We start from the raw sequence: 23,162 nt of genomic DNA on the forward strand, positions 1-23,162 counted from the left end.
TTTTTTTTGGTTGTCGGTTAAAAAAAAAAATCAATCGTTTTGAAGCTGCCAATTTTGGAGCGGAGGACTTGGAATTCTGTGTTGTAAACGCTTGGGGCGTGCCATGCGGTGTAAGGACGACAGCTGATGAATCAGAAACACCCATTCAGTCATGTCCCGCCCTCCTGCCCCAGTTAAAGACAGCTGACAAATCAGAAACACCCATTCAGTCATGTCCCGCCCCAGTTGAACACAGCTGCCACTTGGTGAAAGAAAAGTGTAGACACAGGCTTTTTAGCTTACAAATTACTATTCTGTTTTTTTTTTTTAATTATTATTAGAAGGCACATGGAGTTTAGTCCTGCCTTGGCCAGTGCATTCTGAAAGTATGTTTCGGTCTGTAGCCAACAATGCATGTTATTGCAGATCATATCTCTCCACACAAACTAAAGGCGCGGATGCCGACTCAAACACTCCAACGCGCCGCCCCCCCCCCCCCCCCCCCAAAAAAAAATCGGATCTTTGCACGATTCAGCCGTGAAAAAAGTGGCATCCGCTAAAAGGCGCGCCGTTTGCATCCCTGTTTAAACTCATAGGTTAACCGACTTTAACCGGCTAATGAGGCTCGGTGGTCGGTCAAGATTTTTTTTTAGTTTTCGCCATCCCTAGTTTAAGCAGCTTTCAGGGGCTACACCGGTATAACTTTGTACCGTGTGAACACTCTACCGGGGCAGCCCTGGTGCTACACCGGAGTAAACGTTGCCGTGTGAACACCCCTTTAGAAATCATGATATTTGAATCAGATTAAAGTAGCACTGTAGTCTGGAATTGAAATCTGTCTAACAAACAGGTTCTTGTCAGTTGTCTTTTTAGCTGTAGTCTCTGAATTAGCCTTTCTCCTGTGTGTTTTTTTTTTTTTTTTTTTGTATGTCAGGTGAGTCTGGTGTTGTCCTATTCAACGTTGCACTGCTTAGACTCATCAGGTCTGAGTGCGGATACTGCGCAGCTGCATCTCCTTCACTTGGTCGTTGTGGCTCACCTGGTCCAGATCCTTCTTACCTCTGTGCCAGGTTAGAGCATATTCTACTTGGAGCACATGCAACTTAACAACAGTTCCCCATCTGTTGTTGTCATTTGGTTGTGTATAATGACTCTCGTTGAATAAACACAACGGCTTTGAATCTGAAATGGGAGCTGTGTTTTGAGTTGATTTTTGTCAGAACACACTGCTTATTAGAGATGGCAGGCATCTAAAACTGGAACACGCTGTGGGTCAAAAAATGTGCATTAATGGTGTCCAAAAAATTGTCCCAAACCTGTACGTCATTAGCATATTATGAACATGTTAACAAGGGCTGTCAAGTTAATTTTGGTGCTGTTTCCACAGAGGAGCTGACCATGGAGCAGGAGAGTGAAGGAATGGAGCAGGAGGAGGAAGAGAGTGTCTGTCTTCTCTATAACACACTAAGGACCCGTGTAGGCTGGTGAGACAGCAAAATTATCATCAGTCCCATGTGCTCTTTCATACCGTTTTATCAAATAACTCCTCTGGGAAACGTATTTTAAATTCAGCCACCTTTAATTTACTTAACATCAAATAATCTTAACACCCTGTGTGTGTGTGTGTGTGTTAGTGGCCTGCATGAGGTGAGCTCAGGTTGGCATCTCTGGCGCTGTGTAAAGGCAGGCATCCTGCCCTTCCTCAGAGGAGCTGCGATATTCTTCCACCATCTCAATGGAGTCCCCACTCCATCTGAACTCCATGGTAAAGGCTTCCTTTTTTTTTTTTTTCCCCAACATAATCTCACTTGTATCCCTTTCAAATGGGAGTGGGTTATACACACGTCGATTTGTTTTTGAAAGGATCAACCTGCGTTGTCCAATTCGACTTGGCGACTCGTCTCTCGAGGTGTCGGATAGGGGCAGTTTCAGTGTGAATGGTGGTTAACAGTCAGGGCGGGACTAAGGAACCTCAGTTGCAAATGGGGCGCGCCAGTGCTTTATTCTGCAGGCACTTACAAAACTCAACACACACGGGAGAATTATTGAATGCAAACATTCAGTCTTTCATCTCATCTCATCATCTCTAGCCGCTTTATCCTTCTACAGGGTCGCAGGCAAGCTGGAGCCTATCCCAGCTGACTACGGGCGAAAGGCGGGGTACACCCTGGACAAGTCGCCAGGTCATCACAGGGCTGCACATAGACACAGACAACCATTCACACTCACATTCACACCTACGGTCAATTTAACCTAACCTGCATGTCTTTGGACTGTGGGGGAAACCGGAGCACCCAGAGGAAACCCACGCAGACACGGGGAGAACATGCAAACTCCACACAGAAAGGCCCTCGCCGGCCACGGGGCTCGAACCCAGGACCTTCTTGCTGTGAGGCGACAGTGCTAACCACTACACCACCATGCCGCCCATTCAGTCTTTCCTGCTGTTTATTTTTGAGTACATGAAAAAAAGACTAAAGAAGCTACGCACACCGTGGCGGCATGGTGTAGTAGTGGTTAACACTGTCACCTTACAGCAAGAAGGTTCTGGGTTCGAACCCAGTGGCTGACGGGGAGCCTTTCTGTGCGGAGTTTGCATGTTCTCCCCGTGTCTGCGTGGGTGTGCTTCGGTTTCCCCCACAGTCCAAAGACGTGCGGTTAGGTTAATGTGGGGCGGCCTTGGGTCGAAGCGCACTTGAGCAAGGTACCTGACCCCTGACTGCTCCCCGGGCGCTGTAGTATGGCTGCCCACTGCTCTGTGTGTGTGTGTGTGTGTGTGTGTGTGTGTGTGTGTGTGTGTGTGTTCACTGCTTCAGATGGGTTAAATGGAGAGGATGAATTTCACTATGCTTGAGTGTGCATGTGACAAATAAAGGCTGCTGCTGCCTCTATTATTTTTTTTGGGGGGGGGGCGTTGGAGTGTCTGATTATAATTTCATCAAATTAAATTCTGTATTAAAATTACTAAATAAGCAAATGCCGTTACAGTCCATGAAACATAGGAAGTATAAGTATGAGAAGAAAACAGTAAATCAGAAAGCTGCGCACGTAAAGCCAATTACGTAACTTGCGTTGGACTGATGGAAATCCTTGCGCGTGCAGTGAAGTGCAGCCAGCAGCAGATAATGGCGCGCAGCCAATTGGCTTTACGTGCGCAGCTTTCTGATTTACTGTTTTCTTCTCATAAATACTTCCTATGTTTCATGGACTGTAACGACATTTGCTTATTTAGTCATTTTAATACAGAATTTACTTTGATGAAATTATAGACACACCAACGCCACCCCTCCAAAAAAAAAAAACTCATCGGATCTGCACGATTCACACAAGTCCCCCAGACAGCCGTGAAAAAGGCGGCATCCGCCAAAAGGCGCGCCGTTTGCATCCATGATTATTATTATTATTATTATTATTATTATTTCTCCACCAAGTTAACTCGACGCTTGTATGAGTTCTGGATGAAAACACTCAGCTGAAATAAGCACGTGCTTGTTCTCATGCATCTCCATTATTATTATTATTATGTTTAAAGTATGCACGAGCATCAGTCCACAATGCTTTGCGTACACACGTGCGGGCAGTGAACCTGCACACACCATCCACGAGCACTGATCTGTGAGGAAGATGAAATGAAAGTGCAGAGATGATGCAAGCAACAGGAAAGAGCGAGCGTGTGAGATATCTGCCCATTTCCAGCCTGTGAATTAATTGTAATGCATCACTCCCGGGTTGTGATCCAGGTCCTATCTGAATTGGCTGGTGATTAACCCGTGTTGACTCACTTGGTTTGATTTGACAAAAGAAGGGTTGAGTATTGGTCAGAGAACCCCCCCCAGTCCAGCCCTGATTTTTGGTTTAACTGAGGCCTTAGCTTAGCATTTTATCCTTTCTGTTACACGTCCAGAATGCGCACACATTTCGTGTTCAGGTTGTATCTGAATTTGCAGAGGGTTTCCACCGGGTGGTGATATCTGACCAAAAGTTGACCTGCCGCTGCAGCGCTACAGTTGAAGCTAATTTAAATGAAGAGATTTATCTTTAATTACCAGATGACTTTTCAGATCGCTACATAGTTGGATAGTCTCATCTAAACTGTTAGTACTACTTTCTTCATCTTTGTGACTGAAACACAATTCTGCCCAAGCAAGGAACATGACCTTGACCACTGGAAGAACTTCACATGCATATACCGTATTTTTTGGGCGATAAGGCGCATTAAGCAAAACAACACAGTTCATCTTTCACCTTTGCAGTTCGCAATTCATCTTCTTGCTTCCTCTACTTCCGTACCATTGAGTCATTTGATGTTGAATTCTTTCGCGGCTGCTCTATTCCCATGTTCTGCTGTGTAGCTGATAGCTTGGAGTTTGAAACCCGCTTCGTAAGCATGCCTCTTAACAGGTGCCATTTTGGGGGTCCTTTTACGTACACACACGTACTGTAATATAATGTTGAAGCACAGTACGTATTACGTATAAAAAGTGGCAGGGGTAAGCGTACTAAATACTGTTCTCTGATTGGTTTATTGTTGCTAGCGTGTACTCCGGGCCCGGGCTACCTTACATGAATGCACTTCTAGTTTAGACATTACAGTCAGGCAGTCTTGTAGACTGCCCAGGGGCCCTGTTACGGGGCCGATCAGGTAGTGTGAGAGCGTATCGTAATGCTCCGAATATCCATTGAGCGGAGCGGCTTCGTTGCTTACCAAAGTCGTACTTGGACGTTTCGACAAATTTTTGAGCGCATTGTACCACATAAAATCGATCAGTAAGCACAACAAGTAATCGTACATAAGGCGCGCTGGATTATAAGGCGCACTGTAAATTTTTGAGAAAATTTAAGGATTTTAAGTGCGCCTTATAGTCCCAAAAATACGGTAGTATAGCCTGGGAAATCCCATGCTGCTTTGCACAATCGTTCCGATCTGAAAAGACAGCATGGAAACTATGGTCTAAAGGCTCGCCTGAGTTAGGGAGCCAATCAGAGAGTGGGGAGGGGTGGAAAGACGGTGACGCGTACTACTCGACAAACGGAAGCTTGTAGTTTATTTGGGACTGTTTACGGATCACATTTAACATGGCGGCGGGTCCAGCTTCTCTCATATTTGTCTTGCACAAACGGCAGTAATCGTTCGGTGCCATTGTTTTCCTATTTTTGTTTTGCCTTCTCTTTCCTTCTTTTCTTCGCCTCTTCGTCACTCTAACTACGTCACCGGGTACAACTGCCATGATCGGCCATGGGCTACGTATACGCCAAATGATAGACATTCGCAACGTCCAATAAACGGCCGTTGACAATCGTAAACCACACCTCCCCTACGAGAAATTCAATAGGCGGATTCCAGACCATATTTCACTTGTGATGTGGTCTGGTGTTAACCAGACTAACGGTAGTATGTTGTGTGTAGTGAAAGTGATCTCTTGTTCTTTTCCTGTCCCCTCCCCTAGCTGTAGGTGCAGGTGAATGGGAGGCGCTTTGTGCATATCTGTGTCTGCCCTCCAACCTGCTCCAGCTTTATTATAATCACCAGGAGATTCTGGATCCCTTGCTTCAGGGGTGAGAAACTACAAGTTGAGAAATGTCAGGTTTTCTGTGAATGCTGCTCATAACGCAGCATGTGGACACATGATTGATTGATTAATGGGTTTCATGTGTTTTGTGTCCCTCTGCTCTGCAGGTGGTGCTCACACCCAGGCATGCAGCAGTGTCTCCAGTCACCTGAAACCCTTATAAGGTGATCATTCACTGGTCCTGTCCATAGCCATCTGAACTTTGCTTTGAGATGGTTGTTTTAAGACAGAGTATATGTATGTATGTTTGTTTGTTTTCTTTCAATGTAGTTTTCCTCGGGAATCCAATAAGCTAATTGATTTGCCAGAGGACTACAGTGCACTGATTAACCAAGCTTCCAGCTTCACGTGAGTGTGGGTGGGTGGGTGTACTCTTGGTTGCACTCATTTATAACCGGTACCGGTATCTGCTTCCAAGAGGGTTCTGGTGGGCATGTCTAGTTCTTGTTTTTGTGTTTATAACCCCAGTTGTTTTTGTAGTTGTCCTAAATCAGGTGGAGATAAGTCTCGTGCTCCAACACTGTGCTTGGTGTGTGGGACGATGCTGTGTTCTCAGAGCTACTGCTGCCAGACTGAGCTGGAGGGCGATGACGTTGGAGCATGTACTGCACATACCTTTGCCTGTGGCGCTGGTGTTGGCATTTTCCTCAGGTTAGAAGGAAGACCGTCAGGGTATTATCTAGAAATTGAGAGAAGGGTGTCGGTGTGCCTGCTATTGGGTTCCAGGGGCATGCTTCTCTGGGAAAATTTGAAATATTGAAGCAAATATGGGGCCCTCTGGGGCAATCTCGGCATGAAAAAGCAGTTGGGAGAAGCTCTTAAAGGGATAGTTCGGGATTTTTGACATGAATCTGTATGGCATCCCCATCAACAGTGTCGTGCAAACACACTGACTTACCCCTGACAGCATCCTGTGAGTCCAGTTCTTGTCCAGTTTTGGTCCAGACGAAAGTAGTCCGGCAAGTTTGTTGGGGTCACGAAAGTAAAACGTTTTTCGTCTCAAAACAGTACGTGTTCAAAAGAGTGATATATTTGCATCACAAAACCGTTGCCAAATAAAAAGTCAGACCTCGAAATCGCTTGGCACTATTTTCTCTCCCTTCTGATCACTGCGCGCTGCCGCCAGGTGACAGCCACGGCTGTTTCATTCATTGTTTACTGCTAGCAAAGTTAGCGACAACATGTCTGACTACGACAGCGACGTTGAAAACATTGACTTCATCTCACAGCCGAAGGGATATCTTTATGAACCCGAATATACCGTATTTTCTGGACTATAGAGCGCACCTGTATATAAGCCGCATCCGCTCTTTTTTTAAAAAATTTTTAAAAAAAGATATACAAGCCGCACCGGGCTATAAGCCGCAGATATCTATGTTGATATTTACTGCATGTACAGAATGATTTTGTACTGTAAATAGATTCTTTCCGAACAGTGCCTTTTAACACGGCAGCAACTTTGCTGATTAAAACGGAACAGAACCAAGAGAAAATAACCGGTATTTATTTACCTTCATTTCTCCTGTGTTTGAAACCACAAGTCACTTTAATCATCTTCGCTGGATTTGAAAATAATTACCAGTTAGTAATTTGTCGTGCGTGTTCTATCTGCTAAAGATCTGCTAATTCTTCTTTGCATTGATTTTCCGTCTATCTTATTTTTGATTCTACTTCCGGTTAGAGCGCCCCTAGCGGTGGAAGAAAAATCCACAGAATAGCCGCACCTTTGTATAAGCCGCATGGTTCAAAACCTAGGAAAAAAGTAGTGGCTTATAGTCCAGAAAATACGGTACAGATGAAATTCGCCAGATGGAGTTAGAACGGGCAGAGAGAGAAAGGGTGGACAGAGAAGTGGAAGGTGAAGCTGGAGCCGCAGCTTGTTAGCGCCGCTGATCTGAACTCCTAATCACTGCCAAACAATGGGAAAGGTGTTGATTCCTGCGCAGATGTCAACATGACAGCGCGCAGTGATACCGAGGGAGACAAAATATACCGCCAAATAATTGCGGAGGTCTGACTTTTTTTATTTGGCAACGGTTTTGTGATGCAAATATATCACTCTTTTGAACACATACTGTTTTGAGAAGAAAAACGTTTTACTTTCGTGACCCCAACAAACTTGCCGGACTACTTTCGTCTGGACCAAAACTGGACAAGAACTGGACTCGCAGGATGCTGTCAGGGGTAAGTCAGTGTGTTTGCACGACACTGTTGATGGGGATGCCATACAGATTCATGTCAAAAATCCTGAAGTATTGCTTTAAAAGAAGGTGTTTTAGGTAGTGAATTTCTGAAAAAGGAATCGGTCAACTCAAATCATTTCAAGACATTTTCAACTTTTATTTTATAGCACATGTAGCCTTTGTGCCTAAAGATAAATAAGCATGAGAGATTTCACACACCCCTCAGATGAGGTTGCAGGAAAAGATCTGCGGCTTCCTCAAATGGGAAGTCCTCAAAGCCTGTTTTGGCATAGCTCAGACGAACAAGGCGGTCCAATGTACCGTATTTTTTGGACTATAAGTCGCACTTTTTTTCATGGTTCGGCTGGCCATGCGACTTATACTCCGGTGCGACGTATATATGGTTGTTTTTTTTTTTTTTTTCACCGCGGAATAACTGGAGCTGATGCTGAGTCTGACGACAGCCACGCAGAAGACGAGGAAACGGCGCTTCATCTGCCGCTGGAGGCAGAGTTGTTCAGAAGCGACACCGAGGATGAGGAATTCAATGGATTTGCTGATTTGGAGTGAAATCATCAGCTTGATAAACTTGATTGACCTGTGTTTTATTATTAATGATAGGCCTATAGTTATTTAAATAAGTTATGTAGTGATTTTAGGCAGTGCTTAATTTGTGAAGTGGGAGGTCCCAGAACGCAGGAGGTGGGTGGGTCCGGCGACTCAAAAAAAAAAAAAAGGCCGGGGATGGTTTCCTATAACTTTACGCACATGCGCTTATTGTGTGTGTAAAATAATAATAATACTAATAATAATATCAGACATTATGATCTTAGAAAACGCTTTAGTGACAGTTACAGACAGTAATATGTCGTGATATTATATTATAAAATATTAATTTTTATTAGTCTATAGATTAAATTATATATTACATTTATCTTCTAAAATAACAGACTGTACTCATCACAGCCGGTTTATTTCACCATTGGAGATCAGATCACACAAGACATGAGTTAAATGACTCATTTTAAGGATTTAAGTCGGGGATTTAAAAGCGGTTGTTGTTTTTTTTTTCACTAGACGGTTGTTTTTACTATCGTACCTGTCTTTGGAGATGATATACCTATAGCCTACTTGACCTCTGATTTGATGAAATAAAATTCGACAAAAATGAAGAATGACACTCCTCGATGATGACTACAGCTTTAATAACACAGATGAAAGAGCCATGGGGCGATAATAAGCCCTACCGGTAAAAATATTCTAAAAGCAAACTGATTAATGCATCAGTAATAGGCTACTAATATTAGTTATAATAATAATATAGGCTATTAGTAATAACGATAGTGATAGTATTAAAGATAGTAGTAGATATTTAAAATAATCAGACTAGGCTACTTACAGGGCAGCTGCTCAGCTGTTCGTTTATTAAATAAACAATGCAGTCGCGCAGTAACCATGCGCCGCTTATCAGATAGAATCACAGATTCCATGGATAGAATAACCCTTCAAAAAAGTGCGACTTATAGTCCGGTGCGACGTATATATGTTTTTTTCGTCTTCATAATGCATTTTTTGGCTGATGCGACTTAAACTCCGGAGCGACGTATAGTCCGGAAAATACGGTACTGATGCTTTTTGGTTGCAGAGGCCAACCTTTATTCTGTTGCTCCAGCTGAAAACCCTTTCAGCCTCTGCATTGCTGACCAGGATGGAAAGACGTGCAGCAAACAGTTCAAATAGCCCTACAGAATAATCAGTCATCTTATCACGTGCACAAACATGATTACAAAATCTCATCTCATCTCATTATCTCTAGCCGCTTTATCCTGTTCTACAGGGTCGCAGGCAAGCTGGAGCCTATCCCAGCTGACTACGGGCGAAAGGCGGGGTACACCCTGGACAAGTCGCCAGGTCATCACAGGGCTGACACATAGACACAGACAACCATTCACATTCACACCTACGCTCAATTTAGAGTCACCAGTTAACCTAACCTGCATGTCTTTGGACTGTGGGGGAAACCGGAGCACCCGGAGGAAACCCACGCGGACACGGGGAGAACATGCAAACTCCACACAGAAAGGCCCTCGCCGGCCACGGGGCTCGAACCCAGAACCTTCTTGCTGTGAGGCGACAGCGCTAACCACTACACCACCGTGCCGCCCTGATTACAGAATTATAAATTAAAATTGCTTGTTTTTGTTTGCCTAAATGTTGAAGCTTTTGGTTGACATCAGTGGTTCTTTTGGTTGTTTATTCACCACAGGCAGCATTTTCCTGCGCTCAAAATTGGTCTTTTTTTTTTTTTTTTTGAGTCAGTCATCCTCAGATTCATCTTTGTTGTTATCAATTATATTTTCTTTTCCAAGGTTGTGCAAAGAAATCCACAATTAAACTGCTCAGCTTTTAAGTATTGCTGCGATTTAAATTTAAGAGCTTTGTAATTTTTCCCACCGTGGTTCATTCAGGATATGGGCTGTGTTGCAAACTGCACATGACAGAACAGTGCAGCCAATCAGAAGCCTTTTTATAGATCATGCATAGTGACTAGGAGATTAAATCCCATAATACTATTTTTGTTTGCACAAAGGAGTTTGTTTTATACTATTTTATTGGCTGCTTGTTGAAATTCTGTCAAAATAAATACTGAGTCTAGTGAATGGGGAATCTCCGCTGCATTCTGATTCTAGACATGAAGGGTTTTCCTCAATTTCCTCAAAAATACATGATCCCTCATAGAAAGCCTGAAGGGTTTTTTTTTTGGTGCCCTTTATGAATTTCTACCAGGATTTAAATACATCTCAATAAAAACACCGCGAGTTGGCCTAGTGGTTAGCATGTCCGCGCCTCAGTCGGGAGATCGCGAGTTCTCCTCACAGTCGGGTCATACCAAATACTATCATAAAAATGGTACCTACTGCCGTCTGCCAAGGCACGCTGCAATACAGATGCGAGTGGGGAGTCAAACTTTCGTGGTTACCAGAGGACCCGCCCCCCTACTGTAACCCTAGCTGTATAGAGATCTTGCACGTGACGTCACATCCGCTCCAGATTGTAAGCAGTCGCCATTTTGTCGGTCAAACGCCATATTTCCGCCGTCTTTCCAACACTGCCTTTTTTTTTTTTTTCCGCCCAAATCTTCAAATATTACCATGCCACAATGCCGGAGAGTTGTATGGCATATAAATGCCACAACAGGAGAGGTCAGAAATCGGGAAGAAAGTTTCATAGGCTGCCACGGGACCCTGACAGGCGCGCAAAGTGGATTGCTGCTATCGGCCGGGCCGATGCAAACAACAAGAACAAGGCATGGGAACCGACTGGAAAGAACGATCACTGGCGCCTGTGCAGTGACCATTTCATCTCAGGTTCGCCATGTATTTATTTCAGTATATCCATGTGGTTATTCGCAACATAAGTTTATGACTTGCTCTAATAAAAAATTCTGGGAAGTGGGAACCTGAGAAAAGGCTTGGGGTGGGGGGGTGGATTGGGTCTTTAGTGGTGTGACAATCAATGTAGTCTCTAGATATAAAATTATTTGACACTTTTAGGGGTCACATGAATTTCTGTAAAGATAACTGTCCCGAGATTTATAAGCACGCAGTGCTTCACCACTGAACAGCGAGGGAAAGTTAATGAGGTAATTATACACGTCTGGGTATTCCACCTCTGGCAGTTCAATATCCACTGACACGGTCGTGAAAACTACGTCCGGTAAGCCATAAGGGTCACTAATCCGTAGGTCGTTTATTTTAGACATGTATCTAATTATCTGTTCATTAGAAAAATGAGCCGTGTAGTCCGTCGGTTGAAATTTATCCATTTTGTACACGAGTGCAGCAGTATTCAGCGGTGTTTTTTACCGACAAAATGGCAGCTGTGTACTTTCCGGTCACGTGACTGCAAGATCTCTATAGGCGATAGGCCAAGGGCTAGCGAAATGGAGATCGGTGCTGCCCAATGCCCCCGATTGCATGGTGTTGGGAAGGACTTTAGACTCAATAAAAGCATGTTTTAAAGTTCACAAGGGGAAATTTTTTGAAAACTCATTCAAACTATGAAGGTGTAGACATTATACAGTAACTATTAGCCCACATAATGTATTTCTCTATCTCAAAATCGTGACTTGCAACTTCTGACTGGTTTTGGAATAGAGGGTCACATATATAGAGTAATGAGCCTCCACGCCATCCTCGAAACTACTGCCCTGCACAGTTTCAAGCTCCCTTTTCTCCAATTCTGCACATCTCAGCGAGCCTTCATTAGCTGCATCAGGTGTGTTGGGAGCAGAGGAAAACTTGTATCTTTTGAAGGTTGTGCATCGCTTGGCTTGGAATTGAGCGTTTCTTTATTTATATAATATAATTGATTTTTAGGCATTGCCAAACCCTAGTTTGCAGTGTGTGTGAGAGAGAGCGACTCTGTTGTCTTTTCCAGGGTGAGGGAGAGTCAGGTTCTTTTCCTGGCTGGAAAGACTAAGGGCTGTTTTTATGCTCCTCCATACCTTGATGACTATGGAGAAACTGACCAGGGGCTCAGGTGAGAAATCAAACCTGGCACTCAACATGCCTTGTGAATTTGGTGTGTAAAGCACAGTTCATATGATCCGTTCTCTTTCCTTCACAGACGGGGGAACCCTTTACACTTGTGCCGCGAGCGCTACAGAAAGATTCAGAAGCTCTGGCGCCAGCACAGCATCACAGAGGAGATCGGGCATGCCCAGGAAGCTAATCAGACTCTGGTGGGCATTGACTGGCAGCACCTGTGATATCACTTCCTAATAAAAGGTCCTGGAGTTTCTTGGCTAAATGCCAAATCTAAACTAACCAGGGATCTGCACATTTACAGCAGAGGATTCCATGTCAATGCTGCCTCTTGCACACTCCTTTCCTTCTTTACCTTTCCCCCCCTCCCTCCCTTTGAGTGAATGAATGCATGGCTTTTTTTTTTTCTTCATCTTTTTGGGAGGCGGCATTTCCTCTTGCATTACGTGATCTAAAAATAAAGGTAAAATACAAGCATATTGCCAAGGTATTTAACTGCGAAATGATGCTTTATCCTGTAGCATAGGTTCTCAAAACAACTTGGAGAAGAGAGAAAAGCTATTTAAGTTATGTCTGTCCCTGACACTATTAACTTATTTTATGCTCTTCAACTCGAGTATTGTTTACTGCACAGATGCAGTTCTCAGATTGCTTTAATACTGAATAATGCTGGTGTTCTCTCCGAGGCAAGCACAATGTTCCTCAATGACCCTTGGGTCTCAATAGTAGCCATAATGGAATGGCGCCATCTTCAGGTCATACTGAAGGCCTACTCCCTTTCTCCCTATTCCCTGTCACTGCAATATCTCTGCTGAGGGCACCCAGCAACTGAACGCTCAGTGAAGCGAACATAAGCCACCCTGAGGAAATCTGGGAGCACACAAGTGTCACATGTCTGTCTGTGAGTGCCTGTTGCGCGTGTGCTTTGTGAGATTGTAAGGCCGGTATGTTTATAGCGTGATGGATTTATATGGACGTCTATGTGAACAGAATGAATTTAACACCGTTGTCAATTTTGCAACCTATTTTTGTTAAATGTTATTTATGTGTAGTTTTGTGAAATTTCATCATGGCGGATCTCCACTTTGGGGGAATGTGTTTTGGATTTTGCTTTTGTCGCTGAAGCTTATTTACACCTACTGACTTAAGTGTGTGTGTGTGTGTGTGGGGTATGACCTTTTAAGTCTTTGAGATACAACAGTTTTTTGTTTAAAAAAAAAACATTTAAAAAATGTCTTCACCAAGCTGATCAAATTGCTAACTCTGGCAGACGTGAAATTACTTCCTGCCTAATGTGATAAAGAAAATCCAATTACAAGCCGCCTGATGTTATTAGGAGGAATTCTCAAGAAATATCCAGCAAGCGGAAGGGTGCTAGGGCTAAATATAAACACATTAACTCATGACTCAGTTTAGCTAACAGCATTAAGATGTCTTGGGAGTTTTTGTAATGATTCTGGAGCTTATTAACATGATGATGAAAAGTGGTGCAATGTCCACTCGAACAGTACGTTTGTCCCAAAGCATGTGTGCATGCTCGCACACACATCATCCCAACTTGGAGTTCGTCACAATAAGCATGTTTCCTGTGTGGAGGATTAATTGGAATCCGACGTCAAAGACTTACTTGTTAATATGTGAATTATTGTATAAATGCATACATTGTACAATATTGTAAAACAAAAATAAAATAAGAAAAATAAATGGTGTGTGTAAGTAAATTACCCATGACCTTATAGCGTGCGTGAGTAGTGTAATTGTATTGATCAGTGGTGCATTGGTTACTCTCTCCAGTGTGCCCCAGTTCTGTCAGATCCTTTTGCTCCTTCGGAAAAGAAAGATGAATAAAGGGGGTGAAAAGATCCAAACGGTTTGTAAGGAAGTTAATCTTCATTTTCTTTGACCATATTAACTGCAGTTCAGCCAACTTGAGGGCTTTACAGCAGAATTGTAACAAGATGTTTGTGTTCAAGTTCAACAGGTTTTTTAAAATTTTTTTTTTTTTGTAAGATAGTAATTCTGAAATGTGAATGGGATTGCTTTGTTGTTGTGGAGACTGCAAAACAGTAATGAAGTTGGCATTTCTGTTAAAGGAACAGTCCACCGTACTTCCATAATGAAATATGCTCTTATCTGAATTGAGACGAGCTGCTCTGTACCTCTCCGAGCTTTGCGCGACCTCCCAGTCAGTCAGACGCGCTGTCACTCCTGTTAGCAATGTAGCTAGGCTCAGTATGGCCAGTGGTATTTTTTGGGGCTGTAGTTAGATGCGACCAAACTCTTCCGCGTTTTTCCTGTTTACATAGGTTTATATGACCAGTGATATGAAACAAGTTCAGTTACACAAATTGAAACGTAGCGATTTTCTATGCTATGGAAAGTCCGCACTATAATGACAGGCGTACTAACACCTTCTGCGCGCTTCGACAGCGCATTGATACGGAGCTCAGATATCAATGCGCTGCCGATATGCGCTTTCCATAGCATAGAAAATCGCTACGTTTCAATTTGTGTAACTGAACTTGTTTCATATCACTGGTCATATAAACCTATGTAAACAGGAAAAACGCGGAAGAGTTTGGTCGCATCTAACTACAGCCCCAAAAAATACCATTGGCCATGCTGAGCCTAGCTACATTGCTAACAGGAGTGACAGTGCGTCTGACTGCGTCTGACTGACTGGGAGGTCGCGCAAAGCTTGGAGCGGTACGGAGCAGCTCGTCTCAATTCAGATGAGAGCATATTTCATTATGGAAGTACGGTGGACTGTTCCTTTAAGTTTGATATTGAATGAGATTCCATGTATCGTTTTTCCTCATTCAGAGTTGTAGGATTTAAATAGTGGATGTTCGTAACGGTCTATTGTGCTTCCTGTGGAGGGGAGATTTGTCTGTCTGCTGGAGATCCCAAGGTGCCCTTGTCCTGTACTGCGTCAGTCACCGGTCTCTGAATTTCACCTGACTGAGGCAAAGCAGCTTACCCTACACTCATCTCACTTACTGCTTATAGGCTTGATGGCTGAAGACGATTCAAGATGACAGATGCCCTCTGACCTTTGTCCTAAATACTCATGGTCAGTGGTTTAAGAGTTCTGGACAGAACAACAACGTTTAATGACTCGTTGCTAAATGGTTATACGTTGGATTTGAACAACTGTTGAGATTTATTTGGCATAAAACCAAGGAAAGTCATTTTTAACTATTAAAAAAAGTGCATAGACACTCCTGCATTCTTCAATCAGCTAAAGCTGAACACCTCCTTGGTGTCCCAGCATCTTTCCTCGCCTTCCTTACCTTACTCAGACATCTTGGATCTCAGTGTTCCATCCTACATGTGTAGTTGAGAACCTTTGGCAAAGAATAGCTAATGCAATCCCCCCGTAAGGTGTGCTTAAATCATGTCATTTCAAAAACTGCAGTGAATAATGGAATAACAAACCCAATACATCTGTTGAAACAGCTTTATCTTGCACACGTCTCTACGGTACATGTTCATTCCAACAGTAATATTGTACAGTGAAAAGTTAAAATGTGCGCGTGCACACAATCCAGTTTACAAATGCAGTCACATGAAGTACAACATAAACACAACTGGTAATGGTTTGACCAAAGAGTGAGCTGTCAAGCATGATGCTCTAAATCTTATTGACTCACAATTATGTAGAAAAATTTAAAAAACGCATGTCACCTTGCTCAGAGGTTCGTTTATAGTCCGTGCCTCAATGAGATACTTAACTCAAGAGGTTCACATACTGATAGGAATGCTGCAACATTTATTCCATTTATAATTTATCCGTTTCACTTCATCATAGGCCTGATTTAAATGGATTGAAGTTGTCAATCTGTGCCAGTGTTGCACAGTTACTCAATCAGCGGTGTTTGAGAAGAGCCTGGACACCAGAGGCTCTATTTACTTAGCTTTTCAGCTTTTGAAAGCTGCCAATACAAGTTCTTGCCCCCTTCCCAATTTTTTTTACCTTAACTTATTTAATATATGAAGAAGTCAAAAAGATGTGTGCCTTCATGGTGTTAGTCTTTTGGATTTGAACAAGGCAGTGTGAGGGTTATCACTACAATGTCTTTTGCCCCTCCTGAACCCTGATTGGTTGGTGTCAAAAGATAAGATGACCTAAATATTTAGGCTAACTATTTTTATCTCAACTTCATTTTCCCTCTCACAACAAATATACATTTTTTTAAAATTAAACTATATGCAGTGGTGCTTGAAAGTTTGTGAACCCTTTAAATTTTTTTATATTTCTGCATAAATGTGACCTAAAACAACAATGGATTTCACACAAGTCCTAAAAGTAGATAAAGAGAACTCAGTTCAAAAAATGAGTCAAAAATATTATCCTTGGTCATTTATTTATTGAGGAAAATGATCCAATATTACATATCTGTGAGTGGCAAAAGTATGTGAACCTTTGCCTTCAGTATCTGGTGTGACCCCCTTGCGCAGCAATAACTGCAACTGAATGTTTCCGGTAACTGTTGGTCAGTCCTGCACACCGGCTTGGAGGAATTTTAGCCCATTCCTCCGTACAGAACAGCTTCAACTCTGGGATGTTGGTGGGTTTCCTCACATCAACTACTTGCTTCGGGTACTTCCACAACATTTCGATTGGATTAAGGTCAGGACTTTGACTTGGCCATTCCAAAACATTAACTTTATTCTTCTTTAACCATTCTTTGATAGAACGACTTGTGTGCTTAGGGTTGTTGTCTTGCTGCATGACCCACCTTCTCTTGAGATTCAGTTCATGGACAGATGTCCTGACATTTTCCTTTAGAATTTGCTGGTATAATTCAGAATTTATTGTTCCATCAATGATGGCAAGCCATCCTGGCCCAGATGCAGCAAAACAGGCCCAAACCATGATACTACCACCACCATGTTTCACAGATGGGATAAGGTTCTTATGCTGGAATGCGGCGTTTTCCTTTCTCCAAACATAACGCTTCTCATTGAAACCAAAAAGTTCTATTTTGGTCTCATCCGTCCACAAAACATTTTTCCAATAGCCTTCTGGCTTGTTCACGTGACCTTTAGCAAACTGCAGATGAGCAGCAATGTTCTTTTTGGAGAGCAGTGGCTTTCTCCTTGCAACCCTGCCATGCACACCATTGTTGTTCAGTGTTCTCCTGATGGTAGACTCATGAACATTAACATTAGCCAATGTGAGAGAGGCCTTCAGTTGCTTAGAAGTTACCCTGGGGTCCTTTGTGATCTCGCCGACTATTACACGCCTTGCTCTTGGAGTGATCTTTGTTGGTCGACCACTCCTGGGGAGGATAACAATGGTCTTGAATTTCCTCCATTTGTACACAATCTGTCTGACTGTGGATTGGTGGAGTCCAAACTCTTTTTAGAGATGGTTTTGTAACCTTTTCCAGCCTGATGAGCATCAACAACGCTTTTTCTGAGGTCCTCAGAAATCTCCTTTGTTTGTGCCATGATACACTTCCACAAACGTGTTGTGAAGATCAGACTTTGATAGATCCCTGTTCTTTAAATAAAACAGGGTGCCCACTCTCACCTGATTGTCATCCCATTGACTGAAAACACCTGACTCTCATTTCATCTTCAAATTAACTGCTAATCCTAGAGGTTCATATACTTTTGCCACTCACAGATATGTAATATTGGATCATTTGCCTCAATAAATAAAGGACCAAGTATAATATTTTTGTCTCATTTGTTTAACTGGGTTCTCTTTATCTACGTTTAGGACTTGTGTGAAAATCTGATCATGTTTTAGGTCATATTTATGCAAAAATATAGAAAATTCTAAAGGGTTCACAAACTTTCAAGCACCACTGTATGTGATTCATCAACTTGTCAACATTTACATTTTTATCACCCGCTGGCCGAAAGGCCGGAAGGGGGATTATGTCGTTACGATGTCCGTCCGTCTTGGGAAGGGTACTCGCCTTCTGAAATCAATTCCTCTCTCAATTTTTAGAGGAATTTCATGAAACTTGACAGGATTCTTTGTTATATGTCGGTAATACACACACTGCAATTTTGTTCAATTCAGTCACATTTTACCGGAGTTATGGCCTTTGATTACCAAACCTGTGCTTTGACAATTTCATGAGGATGTATTAAGCACGTATAGCATAGATATAGTTGTTAGCGGGGGATATTGTGCTCTCAGAGCACGCTTGTTTCCAGTTGCTGTGCTCAATGGATTTAAAAGGTTCATTAAGGATGTTTGTTCACTTCTGGTTGGACAGCACATCAGTACAATATACATACTACAAGTGCTTATGGGAATGTGTGTCAATGTTTGTAGGAAATTGTTTTTTGCAAAAGTTATCTTTGACTCTCCTTATAGGATGATTTCAGTCCCAGCTGGCGGTGCGAGCTGCTCAGCTGGCACTGGCAGCAGCCTCAGCCCCTTCCACCTGGTTCTTTCTGCCAAGAGATTTTATCTTCTGCAGGACATCAGATACAGTCTCTTTCACACTCTTTTCCAGCAGCCAACCTTCACTTTCACACTCTGGGTTCTCTGGGTTTGTCAGGGTCTCCAAAGAGGTTGTCAAGTATTTCAGTCCCACCATATCTGCAGCCTACAACACAGGTGCAAATACAAAAAACAATAGTTGTGTGGTTATGTAAGTGACTGGCCGACTTACTCATACTATGCTGGGTTAATCTCGGGATTCATGATTAACTAACCTAAATATTCACCCGACCTCACATGGTCTTACCATCTCTGACCAACATAGATTTTTCCACCTTCATCCACTGGGTCACTCTTTGATGTTTATTCCAGGAAGAGTGTCTGGGTTTCTGATGAAGTTTAAACTGAGATACTTGGTGTCACATCGGTGTTTATATAACCACAAACAAACTTTGTCAATTTGCTGATGACCTAAACATTGTGGCAAGGGTCATCAATTTTATCCACAAAGTGCTAGTGTGGCTGCAAGTTTTCATTTCAGCCACACTGTCTAATCAGTTTATCTTGGAGTCCAATCAACTATCAAGTGGACCTCATATTTAGCTGGAATGAAAAACCTGAAGCCACAACAGCTGTTTGCGGTTAATATCGATGACCCCTTCATTATGTTATGTAGTTATAGTATGAGGTTCAATTCTTAACCAGTTACTTAACTAGCCAATGTTTTATACATTATTATTATATTTGTATTATGGCTGGGGTTCACTGAAGTACCATATTCTCCCTTACCTGCAAGACCATGACAAGCAGCACAAGAGCCCCAATGCTGTTCATCATTCCCCCATAGTAGGAGACCAAAGCTTCACGGCAGCCTTGAGTCCAGATGTTTAGTTCTTCAGTGTGATGGTCATAGTCATAGTGAGCAGAGTTATTGTTCAGATGGTGCTGTATGCAGGGCCGTGGAGAACCAGGGTTGCAGCAGCTAAAGGGAACGCTGTCCATAAGATATTTACCTTCTACGTTGCTTGCAATACGACTGTGGAAACATGAGAAGCATGCACTTAATAGTTCTGTAATGATCCTAAATATAATGAGGCTTGTATTGCCCTGTAAACAGGTTATTAAATAATAGGCTTAGTATCGAGACCCAAAGTATAACTTTTTCTCAGTTTTTCCTTTGTAGTATTAACCTCCTAAGGCCCAAGCTGTTTTTTTTTACATGCGTTTTTTATTTCTCTTTGCTATTTGGGCTTATTAGAACCTGATTAGAATAAAAACTAAGCATCATCTTTTGATAAGATGTACTTTTAGAGAAAAAGTATGTCCACATATGTGGATTCTTGTTCCGAATTTCTATAAAGTGCTGTCCACGCATGTGACCGCTAAGCCCTAGGAGGTTTTTAATGTGTGGTGGTGTATTATTTGGAGATGGGTGACAAATGAATGGTAAAACCAACATCAAGTGTCCTCATCACCTTCAAAACCAACATCAAGTAAGGTGTTGACGATGGATGGTGGTTGAGACCTCTTCCTAACGTCAATCCAAAACCTTCCATTGGTGGTTGATTAGCTTGAGATCTGGTGGCTGTGAAGGCCATCGCATATAATTTACATACTCTCCAAACTTTTCAGTGGACCCTCATGTTCGTGAGGGCATTGTCATCCTAGAAGAGACCGCTCCCACCCATCAAGATAGAAATGTTTCTTCATAGCGACCCTTCCCTTGAAGGGCACAAGTGGACCCAAACCATGCCGGCAAAAATTTTCCTTTAATTTGTCACCCTTCTGTATTTTAAAAATGGTTCCAAAAGTCTGCAAATAATGTAAGAAATTATCAGAATGTTATATTACATTCTGTGTTTATTACTTTACCTTCAGCCTTTTTCCAAGTCGAAATTTTAGTGGAAATTATATTTTAGATCTAATGACTTATAAATGTTAGTGGATTTTGAGTAAAGATTTGGAAATAAGTCAGTCAAAAGGTTTTGTTTTTTTTCTCCCCCATATTTGGTTTTAGAGTTCAGCGGATTAGTGGAAAATCTGTGTGCCATGAGCAACTTTAAATCAGATCTATTGATAGAATCAATTGCAAAGGCATTGTAGGCTAATGTGCATTTGAAAATTGTTCATTTTTTCTTCACTGAAATTCTCTATGCAGTAACAATATTCTTTTTCATGGACTCGGCAACGTCTAGTTTACCTTTAACATCATCTGAAATGGACATTAACGCCACTTAATTCTTATAAATCATTTAAATGTCTTACCTATGTGCTGGTTTAATGAATTGTGGAAGGTAAAAAGCACTCACTCTTTGACCTCATCGTTGCTGAAGTCCAGGTAGCGGTTGCTAACCCACTGGATCTCAAACCAGTCCCTAAAGTTGTTGTTGCCACAGCAACGGAACTCAATCTGAGTCATATCCAGCGTCCTCTTCATGAAGCATCGTCCTGGGGTGTCTGTGTCTTTGTAGTATTTCATCCCATTTTTTAGACCTTCAGCCAGTGCAAAATGTAGAGAGATCTGCATCAGGAAGCAAAGCAGAGCCATGATGAAGAGGATGATTGAGAAGGCAAAGCATCCACACAGGTAATTTTTCACCACAGGCTTCCACTTGGAAAACTTGGCTGAATCGAGTGAGTCATGGCACACTTTGCCACCAAATGCATTGATGCCGCAAGCAACAAGACCTACCAGGATGAGCAGGTTGGGTACAAAATGACTCTCATTATTGTCCATCATCTCACTCCTTTTGCGAAGTTCAATCTTGAAGAAAAGTCCCATGCTAAATATGAGGATCCCACCTATAACTGCAAGCCAGTACAGGAGCCACAGTCCTTGGGCCAGTTTGATCCGCTTGGCCAAATCAAATTTTATAACCATCAGAGCCATGTTTTGTTCCTTGATTAGTTGTCTATCAAATATTCAATCTTTTAGAGGAAGACTACTTGTATCACCTATCAAAAAATTGTGCTTCACCAGCTTAATTTTGTTCCGTTCCAGAATGGTGCTACCACAGATGTCATGCCAATAATTCCCCTCTTCATACTCATTCTTTCCACCCAGAGTTCATGTAGGCCCATAGTGTTGGCAAGGAGAGAGCTCTACCAAGAACGAAATTTTGTATAAAATTGACCAAAATGGAACAGTTCCCCTTCCTGCAAAAAGAGGTGACCAGCTGAGGCATCAAGTGATTGAAGCCATGAGTTGCTCTACGTCATGCTAAACCCTTCTAATCAGCCTTGATCTCATTTTCAGCAGATGAACCTTGGGTTGTAATCCTTCATCTTTGTGTAACTGGTTAGTTGCTTTAGTTTCTCTTGCTAATCAGCACGGAGGGAGGAGATTTACACTGAGGAACCTTAGACTATTGCATCCTCCATCATGTACACAAAGCATGATGTATTGTAGATGTGCGGTCTGAACAGAGTCCAGGAAAATATGCAGAGGCAAATGTGTCAAATTAACAACACATTTTTGTGATGTAGACATACTCAATAGAACAGGATCAGTTCATACTTAACTGTCTTGGTAACCTTTATTAAATGTAGTGATGGTTACATGGCATCTGTTGGTTGTCTTTCATGGAGGACTCTGTCTACAGTCGCATCTTGGTTCATCTGCCATGTACAGCCAGGTGAATGCAAGTGTTACAGTAGGTCTGGTCACATTTCCTTATTTTTAATGAAAACAATTCTATTTACTTGTTCAAGAAAGACACATTCAGCAACAATTCTCAGATTACACCAAAGAGAGCAAGTACATTTAAACACTGATCAGCCATAAAATTAAAAACACTGACGGGTGAAATGAATAACTTCACACTGATTATCTCATTACAGTGGCACCTGCCGAGGGTTGGGATATACAGTTAGGTCCATATATATTTGGACACTGACACAAATTTTTTTTTTTTTTTACCCGTTTACTGAAACACATTCAAGTTATAGTTATATAATGGACATGGACATAAAGTCCAGACTTTCAGCTTTCATTTGAGGGTATCCACATTAAAATTGGATGAAGGGTTTAGGAGTTTCAGCTCCTTAACATGTGCCACCCTGTTTTTAAAGGGACCAAAAGTAATTGGACAATTGACTCAAAGGCTATTTCATGGGCAGGTGTGGGCAATTCCTTCGTTATGTCATTCACAATTAAGCAGATAAAAGGCCTGGAGTTGATTTGAGGTGTGGTGCTTGCATTTGGAAGATTTTGCTGTGAAGAAAACATGCGGTCAAAGGAGCTCTCCATGCAGGTGAAACAAGCCATCCTTAAGCTGCAAAAACAGAAAAAAAAACATCCGAGAAATTGCTACAATATCAGGAGTGGCAAAATCTACAGTTTGGTACATCCTGAGAAAGAAAGAAAGCACTGGTGAACTCATCAATGCAAAAAGACCTGGACGCCTACAGAAGACAACAGTGGTGGATGATCGCAGAATAATTTCCATGGTGAAGAGAAACCCCTTCACAACAG

The 23,162-nt window shown here is 42.2% G+C and overlaps 2 protein-coding genes across 4 annotated transcripts in view; one reads left to right on the plus strand and one right to left on the minus strand.

Moving 5' to 3' along the window:
* Positions 1 to 13,983, plus strand: part of ubr2 (ubiquitin protein ligase E3 component n-recognin 2) — a 144,433-nt gene extending 130,450 nt beyond the window's left edge. For all 3 annotated transcript variants that reach the window (XM_060925578.1, XM_060925579.1, XM_060925580.1), the window contains exons 39-47: positions 914 to 1,049; positions 1,367 to 1,463; positions 1,614 to 1,744; positions 5,427 to 5,535; positions 5,657 to 5,713; positions 5,820 to 5,897; positions 6,030 to 6,200; positions 12,173 to 12,274; positions 12,362 to 13,983. In XM_060925578.1, coding sequence (XP_060781561.1) covers positions 914 to 1,049; positions 1,367 to 1,463; positions 1,614 to 1,744; positions 5,427 to 5,535; positions 5,657 to 5,713; positions 5,820 to 5,897; positions 6,030 to 6,200; positions 12,173 to 12,274; positions 12,362 to 12,503 — 1,023 coding nt within the window. In that variant the 3' untranslated portion in view covers positions 12,504 to 13,983. The remainder of the gene's footprint in view (positions 1 to 913; positions 1,050 to 1,366; positions 1,464 to 1,613; positions 1,745 to 5,426; positions 5,536 to 5,656; positions 5,714 to 5,819; positions 5,898 to 6,029; positions 6,201 to 12,172; positions 12,275 to 12,361) is intronic.
* Positions 13,984 to 18,653: 4,670 nt separating this feature from the next.
* On the minus strand, positions 18,654 to 21,578 carry prph2b (peripherin 2b (retinal degeneration, slow)). Its single transcript, XM_060924650.1, has 3 exons — positions 20,998 to 21,578; positions 19,478 to 19,724; positions 18,654 to 18,854 (listed from the first exon to the last, which is right to left on the minus strand). The coding sequence occupies exons 1-3, from the start codon at positions 21,576 to 21,578 to the stop codon at positions 18,654 to 18,656; spliced, it is 1,029 nt and encodes a 342-aa protein (XP_060780633.1).
* Between the last annotated feature and the right edge of the window lie 1,584 nt (positions 21,579 to 23,162).

Source organism: Neoarius graeffei, chromosome 7 (genome assembly GCF_027579695.1).
Source record: "Neoarius graeffei isolate fNeoGra1 chromosome 7, fNeoGra1.pri, whole genome shotgun sequence".
Taxonomy (NCBI): Eukaryota; Metazoa; Chordata; class Actinopteri; order Siluriformes; family Ariidae; genus Neoarius; species Neoarius graeffei.